This window comes from Epargyreus clarus, unplaced genomic scaffold (assembly GCF_041222505.1).
Source record: "Epargyreus clarus isolate Ecla_fem2 unplaced genomic scaffold, WU_Ecla_fem_2.2 ptg000027l, whole genome shotgun sequence".
Taxonomy (NCBI): domain Eukaryota; kingdom Metazoa; phylum Arthropoda; class Insecta; order Lepidoptera; family Hesperiidae; genus Epargyreus; species Epargyreus clarus.
The window spans coordinates 14,149,149-14,157,144 of record NW_027332234.1 but is presented as its reverse complement, the minus strand read 5'-3'; the positions used below and the strand labels follow the sequence as shown (position 1 = coordinate 14,157,144).

The following is a 7,996-nucleotide window of genomic DNA, read 5'->3' as shown; positions in this document are numbered from 1 at the left end:
AGCCTTCATAATCATTGTTATATTTTACTAAATTTCTTAATAATAAATAGATAAAATTACGTTCACTACAGTAAAGAAATAACTGAAATAAATATTAATTCATAAAGTCTCCAAAAATAACAAAAAGAAAAAATATGAAAAATGAAATCAAACTTCAATCATTCTAATTTCTTTAGAAGAAAAAATATCTCAAAAAGAAGTTTATAAAAGAGTTGAAAAGAAGTACATTTTAGGATAATTCGTAGTATCCGAGTATTCTGAATTAATTAATATTTGTAAGTACTGGCATCTAAACAGCTATTATTACCTTCTTCACTTACCATAGAATCATTTGGTACCTATTGCTATAGGGTAAATAATTCTGCACCCTGCACATGCCCTGCACTGAGAACAACACTATAATTCTATGTATATTTGTAATAGCCTATGCCATTCCCTCAATTTAGACGCATCCAACGACACCGTATGTTAAAGATCGTCCAGCTGTTTAGGTTAAAGGACCAATGAGGACCCTACACAGGAGTAAAGGACATTCCAATTGACAAACACACATACATACATACGCTCGAAAAACAATACGCTCCGTAGTCGGATGCAAAATATCTTGTCTTCATGCTATCGTAGTTATAGTAACAGAATAAATAGGTACTTAATTCATGTTTGATCGATAGCTTAAGTAGTTGCGCGTGAAATATATGGTATTGTGTTGCTACTAGATATTAATACTAAAGTCACTAGATTACATCCTCAGTAACAAAAAAAGAAATAATATAATACTCAGAATGAGGTACGTCACGTTAAAGTAAGGTTTTATTAACTAACTTAAGATAAAAATGCTTCGATCAGATTATTTTCCAATACTGCCAAACTGAGAGCAGGTTCAGGGTTCGATACCGGACAGAATATTGAATACTGTTAGGGTCTGGTTATTTTGGTACAACATTTCGTGTTTGAAATGTTTCAATGGAAATGCAAATCGTGCAAGCAGGAAATATAACACTCCGTCCATGGACATCCGAAAATGACAGGAGTTCTACATATTGAGCATACAATGCAAAGTTTTTTGTTCCCAGCATCATGCCGGTAGTGATGACAAAGGCGGAATGGGCGCGAATAGCGCAGTGGACGGACGCCAACCGAGAGGACCCGGAGACAACGCGCAGGCGAGAGTACGTCAAGTACCTGAATGAAGTCAGCCAACAGATGACCAAGCATTGGCCCAACTCACTCGAAGTAAGACTTTTTCTCCATATATAGTCAAAATTTGTCTATAAATAATATTACTGCAGACGCAGAACTGCATCTCAAACGACAGGTAAATTACCAAGATATAAGTAGTAGATATAACGACTATGTAAACTCGAGTTCAAATCAATCTTAAGAGCACATCAAATGCACTACTTTAAACCAAAATATCATAAGATACTCGTATGCTAGGAATGTAAGCGAAATGAATAAAATTTACTTTATGGTCTATTTTTCGCTTAAATGCCAAAAGAAATATAGCTTTTAAAGCTGTTCGCCAGAATGTGAATAAACGTAATGAGGAACTCCGGCGCGCTCGCATCGAAGCGGCCGAACAAGCGAATACGAAGTTTTACAAGCGGTACATCAAGCGCAAGCAGGAGGAGCAGGAGCAGCTCATGTACAGCGCCAGGGACACGGTGTTCAAGAACAAAGACGCGCCGAAGTTGTTGCTTAGGTTTGTAAATAGACGCACTATAGGTCAAAAGGTCCGATTTTTATATTTATTTGTAAAATAAGTAGAAATTCTAAAAAGCGTCATTTTGGATTTGGAATCATTAATGAGTAAAATAAATTTTATAGCGCGGTCATAGAAACAGTAATCCAGAAGGAGAGGTTAGAGCAATTGAAGTTCAACGAAGAGCTAAAGCGTCAAGCGGCGGAGCAGAAGCGGCAGGACGACGACGACATCATCCGCAAGTCGAAGGAGTGGCACGAGCTCATGGCGCTGCGCAAAAAGCGCCGCTTTGAAGCCAATAAGAAGCATCAGAACGATATTCTTGAGCAGTCAGTTTGTCTCTGTTTCGCTTTCACTGCACTCATACAGCTACTTTTGAAGATAATTCACACAACTTAATATAAAGTCCATATAGGTACTTGTTGTCCTATTGACAGTAAAAATATAAAATTCGTTGTGAGGTGACCTCCTTTATTGAAAAGTAATAAAAAATATTAATTGTGACAATTTGTTGCCTTTTTTAAGTATATATTTGTTAGGTTGTCATTACGTCAAATATTATGAAGAATTAAATTGGTGAATGATTTAACATACTATCATTGGTGTTTTAAAAATTGACGAAAACTAATCTTAGACACCAAACTTTTAAATAAATTCGTGTTTTATAAATATGCTTAAAAATTTTAGAGCCAAAGAAGTATCAGACCGCAACAGGAATGAATACGAGACGGAGCTGAACCTGCAGAAGATCGACAACATAAAAGCAGATCAGCAGATGGCGGCTATCAAGAAATTTGAAGAAGAATTTGTAAGGATGTTTTTTACATTTTAACTATAGGTAGTCGACTAATTGTTGTCAAAAAAGGGATGCATTTAGTAACTATTGCAACCGTGCTATTATAATTCGAAACCACTCCAATTTTCCTACATTTTAATTACAATAAAAATACAAGTATCTCATAACTAGGATTTTTTTATAGACAATTTACTAAAATTACTTTAGCTGTTCATAGAAATAGCTTTCCTGAAAACAGCGATGTATTAGACACGTTACATGTTGACGACAGCAAGCAGCAGAGAAGGCGCGCATCTGGTCGGACATGAAGCGTTCCCGCGCGGAGGCGGAGCAGCGGCGCAAGGAGCAAGAGGCCCGCGAGCGCATGGACGACCGCCTGCTGGACGTGCTGCTGCGCTCGCGCGCCAGGATCGAGCAGAAGCGGCGGCAGACCGAGAAGGACGTGAGTTCACTCATACGTTTGTACAGAATTTACCTCATAAATAGTACAGGAAAAATGAAAAATCTGTAGAAACTGATGTGAAATTAGGACTACGTATTAATTTTATTTCAATCGATCGACCATCACTTACAAATGAAGATTTTCGTAGATGTATGTGTAATGTGTATGTTAGCAGCAATCCAAGATTTAACTTAATTTATATATTTGTCTTATTCTCAGGTGAAAGACGAGAAACTTCGTGTTCTAGAGAAAATAAGCCAGAAGTTGGAGTCTGGAGACGCGGCGCGGGAGGCCAAGGAACAGGCAATACTGCAAAAGGCCATACAGGAGAAAGAAGCTATGTAAGTTTTAAACTGTTCATGAGGATAATTACCTAATAATCATCGTGCCCTGTCGATTTTTGCTTCTTTTCCTTTTTGGCTATCGTTCGCAGTTGAAACAAATGAAATTTATAAACTCCTTGTTATTATACCTCTCCAGCGTAAGAGGTCGGATGAAATACATTAATTGCATTTTTTTTTTACATTTATTCTTCTCTAGAGCCGAGGCTCGCCGCCAAGCGCAGGAGAAGAAGAAGGAGCAGTTTAAGCAGCAGCGGGTGGAGGACAGGAAGAAGTTCCTGCGGGACGAGGCGCAGCGCCTGCAGGACTTTAACACCGTCCGCCAGTGGGACATCATGAACAGGTGGAGTGGTTGGAAATCGTTTTGGTAACGTATGAAGTTGTAAAAAGTGTGGTGAGACAACCTACAACAATGTAACGCCATTCCTTTGGTTCCTCGGCGGCAACGTCATATACTTACGGCAATACGCCATACTTATATTTCGCTTATGTTACTAAAAACGCTAAAGGTACAAGTATTTCTTGCAGATTCAAAAATGTTGAGTTGTACGAAGATTTCCAGGAAAAGTTGCGCGAGGAGAAAGAGCGCAAGATAAAGGAGTATCGCGAAGATATTCTCAAGTTGTGGGTGAGTATCGTGTTGAACGTGTCTTCATATAGAAGATAAATTGACAGACGAAAGACTTGACTACTTATCACCTCACGTGGTTATAGTGTCTTATTAAGGCACGGTAATGAAAATGTTTGTAGGACCTTATGGGAATATACAGTCATTTTACCTACTTGGCCTGTTAGCAAGAGCGTGACGAGCGCGACGCCCGCGAGCGCGCGGAGCGGCGCTACTTCTACGGCGAGCTGGCCGAGCAGAAGCTGCGCGCCGCCGACAACAAGCTGCTGACGCATGCCGCCGCGCTGCTCGACGAGGCGCGCCGGCACGGCCGCCCGGACTACGCGCTGCACCGCGCTATTGATGTCAGTTGATACCTAAACATCACCACCACCAAACCAACACCATCGTCGCTATGTTATGGTCCGCGTAAAACTGCTAGTCCGCTTTGAATGTAGAGATGAATCGCGTTGCCATAGTTATTTGTATGACTACACCTGCTCGCAACAACTTCAGAGCGGGCTAGCAGTTTGACGCGGACTATACCTATCTACCTTTTGTAAATTTGGAAGACAGTATACTTACAAAAGTATCAAAGAAGGACCCGAGTAACTTTGTCTTACCTACCTACTTTTCTCTAGACACCCACATAAATCACTAAAGATTACCTTGAAACTACAGGTACCATTTAAATTATGCCTTGATTAATTACCGTTTAAAATTGGAATATATTCTTTACGACAAAAAAACCAAATTCGATAATCAAATCACTCACACCACAGACATACTTCATGAATATCCTTAACAACTATTCCTTGCAGCGCTACTGCAAGCTGTACCGGCTGTACCCAATGCCGGAGCTGCCGTCGTCGATACAGGAGCACTTCCAGCGCTACGCCCCGCGCGACCAATCCAAGCCGGACGCGGGCTACGAGCTGCCACCGCCGCCCAAGCAGACCGTCACCGCGGACGACGACGACGCCGCTTTGGACGTCGCCAAGAGGGACGGGCTACATGAGGTATGCTCTTGCAACTAATATGTTAACGCTCTTTCTTGTTAACTACTATTAGCATTACTATATTAACACTTACATTCTATGTGTTTTCATCTCACAAAGAGAAACCTACTAACATATTAATAATTTAAATGCTCCCTTTTAGTTTAGAGTCCGAAACCCTCTCTATGATATCGTCTTATATGATAACCACGCCCTTAATAAATCTACTACCACTCTTTTTACAGAGGTAAATTTCGGTATAGTATTTGTAAGGAAAGCAAGTCCAACATACCTATTTACCTACTTATATTTTGTTCCCCAGGCCGAGCCCCCGAAAGCCAGCAACGCGAAGGAGGAGATTGTGATGGATTACAAAAGAATCGGAAGAGCCAATGGATTGCAGAGGAAGAGCTCCTCGGTAAGATGTTTCACAAGCTTATTCATTTTAAATTATGATACTCATTCCCAAAATATGGATTACAAGTATAACATAATATTTCTCTGTGAAAAGATTAGACAACATTAAACTTTTGTCACCCTGTTAACGTAACAGATCGGCTTGGTGTGCTTTACATACTCTTTATCCAGTCAATTAGGTAATCATATATGTTCAAATAACATAAATCATGTTACATCATACAGACTTTTTTTATAATGAACGATGGACATTGTAATACTCATTTAAGAATGCCCATCATTCATTTTATTTAGGACCGCGGTGGTTTTTACAGTTGTCCACATGATTTTATGTTTATGTATATTTCAGCATGAGACCACTCTGCCGCCGATAACAACTATTCCCTGCAAGACGCCGCAGTGCAGCTGCGAACTGAAGAAGGGGAAGTGAAACGACAATATAGAAAATATTTTATTATTTATTCATCTCAACTTTAGAACGTGTACTATTTTTGACAAGAGAGCTTTTATCTTTTATGGCACATTAGTGAAATTCCATTCGGGTGACTAGAAATAAAAAGACAATGACAAATTTGTTGTGAAATAAAACATTTTTTCGTTGGGACGAGTTTCTTATTTGTAAATAATCTAACACTAACAGAATCTTTGGTCGCTTTGAGTGTAGAGAGTCGATCGCGGTGGTTACATACAATATTAATAGAAGTCATGTGATGTTTATTCGTGAATCGTACCTTATATAATTTGTGCTAACGAATCAGTAATACAAATAAAATGGAATCCATCTCTTAACACAGCTTCGTAATACTTTTCTGCTTTGGCTTACGAGATATTGTCTAATATTGTTTTGTGAACAGTTGCTTTTATGAACGAAGTATCTATCGGTCTGTCTAGATTGTAATCGATTTAATAGAAGAGGCATCAATAAAATAGTATCAAGTTTGTCGTTTTGTTACACTAATTCCAGGTTCGTTGGTTGAATAAGAAAAAATATTACAATTCGTTAATAACAGCAACTGTCCAACTGTCTTAAAAATCTATTTCAACAAGAATAAATCAATTTTAAACTATTATTATTTATATTCCAGGGCATTTGAATCCATTTACACATAATATCTAAAATAAACAAAAAAGACAAAAGAAAACAGTTCATAATAATAAAAATAATAAAATAAAAAGGATGTTTTACCAAAATAAATAAAATAAGTATTTTTTTATCAAATTTGCCATGAATTCATATGCTTTGGAAAGTCGTGGAACGTTCGAGAATGTCGGTCGGAACTACTCGGTCGCGGCTTATGCTAACTTACTCCTAGCTTGTACTTTCGTGCGTCCCCTCTTAAATATTTATAATACAAAAACACTACAATAATCATTATTATGATACATTACTATAGAACGTTAATACGAGACATGGCAAGACAACTTGTGCTAACTCTTTATTTAATATAGATAAACTTCTTGGACTGCGTTAATAAAGAGATCACATCATATTCACAAATATTTATACAGAATCATAGATATGTTGTATTGTTTTTTCTTATTCTGTTGTTATCTAGAGATAACACAAAATGCCACGAAATTGAAAAAAATATTAAAAAGGAGAAACCAAACTCTTATCACTCTTTATCAATTAATTAATGGTATTAATGTCAATCTAGAAATATAGCTAAGTTTACCAAAGATTTTTTTTATAATCTGCACCTATGAAATGAAGTGTTTATAAAACAAACAGAACAATCGTAAACTTTAAGTATTGTTATATTCTTAAATGCGATGTGTAAGATATATGAATTTAGTTTTTTAAATAACTAAAACTTTTTATTCTAGAACCAAATACTGTTAATAAGGTCATCGATTATCATCAATAATAAACTTGTTAATAAACTAGGCACCGAATATTGCTGTGATAACCTTAGTCGGGAGTCAGCACCTTTTTTGGTTTGTTAAAGTTTTACACTTCTGCTTTTTATGTTAAATACATTATTATTATATTGATCTAAAATTATTATTCTGAATATCATTATTATATTTCAATGTCATGTTAGCTCAATGTCAAAACCAGACTTTTGGTGTAGATATTGTCTTATTCGAAAGATAGTATTAGAGTAACTATGATACTATTCAACCTATTTAAATATAAAAAGTTCTTGTACCAAAATGGATTTACAATTAATTTATTAAGGCAAATCGGACGTCGTATTACATCTAAATTACATTCATAACCCGCACTTGAAAAAAAAAAATCAAACAATTAGGCGGAGTGGTAACAACCGAACCCATGGAATATCCGACTCACTCTTAACTGTACACAATAAAACTAATTTAATAAATTAAGTAACAATAATTATCAAGTAAAAATACGTCAATTTGGCACTAATCTAATACTTAGATGCTAGTCGTGAGGAAATGCCGTCGGAAAATAATTTAAAAATGCCTCCCAATCACTCTGTTCAAATGTACATTATTTCGATACGTGCATCGTGAAGGCTACGTCCGGCGCGGCGCCGCGCCCGAGCTGGCTGCCGTGACGTCACGGGCGCTCAGGGCACGTCCCGCGCGGGCTCCAGCGTCTGGTTGAGGCAGCGGCTCACCACTTCCAGCTTGTTGAGGTAGGCGGTGGCCATGTCACCGCGAGGTGAACTGGAATTTTTAATTCCATTTTAATTTTAAATTGAATGTGTTTGACAGAGATT

General features: G+C 37.6%; 2 protein-coding genes across 2 annotated transcripts in view; one reads left to right on the top strand and one right to left on the bottom strand.

Moving 5' to 3' along the window:
* The first annotated feature begins 135 nt into the window (after window positions 1–135).
* Window positions 136–5,905, top strand: LOC140754146 (uncharacterized). Its single transcript, XM_073089080.1, has 13 exons — window positions 136–275; window positions 1,074–1,233; window positions 1,527–1,702; window positions 1,828–2,031; window positions 2,390–2,510; window positions 2,770–2,940; window positions 3,160–3,281; window positions 3,481–3,624; window positions 3,810–3,909; window positions 4,077–4,253; window positions 4,710–4,907; window positions 5,209–5,304; window positions 5,653–5,905. Exons 2-13 carry the CDS (start codon window positions 1,078–1,080, stop codon window positions 5,731–5,733), a joined length of 1,746 nt encoding a protein of 581 aa, XP_072945181.1. The 5' UTR covers window positions 136–275; window positions 1,074–1,077; the 3' UTR covers window positions 5,734–5,905.
* The window catches only part of LOC140754145 (uncharacterized), a 61,655-nt gene continuing 59,402 nt past the window's right edge, over window positions 5,744–7,996 (bottom strand). Inside the window, exon 40 of the mRNA XM_073089079.1 lies at window positions 5,744–7,943. Coding sequence (XP_072945180.1) covers window positions 7,844–7,943 — 100 coding nt within the window. The 3' untranslated portion in view covers window positions 5,744–7,843. The remainder of the gene's footprint in view (window positions 7,944–7,996) is intronic.

What these genes read in the sequence shown, in the direction of transcription:
- LOC140754146 (XM_073089080.1), top strand. Translation starts at nt 1,078, where the DNA reads ATGCCGGTAGTGATGACAAAGGCGGAATGGGCGCGAATAGCGCAGTGG. An exon ending in ATTGGCCCAACTCACTCGAA is followed by an intron (nt 1,234 to 1,526) that starts GTAAGACTTTTT and finishes GCTGTTCGCCAG; the next exon opens with AATGTGAATAAACGTAATGA. An exon ending in AAGATATTCTCAAGTTGTGG is followed by an intron (nt 3,910 to 4,076) that starts GTGAGTATCGTG and finishes TTGGCCTGTTAG; the next exon opens with CAAGAGCGTGACGAGCGCGA.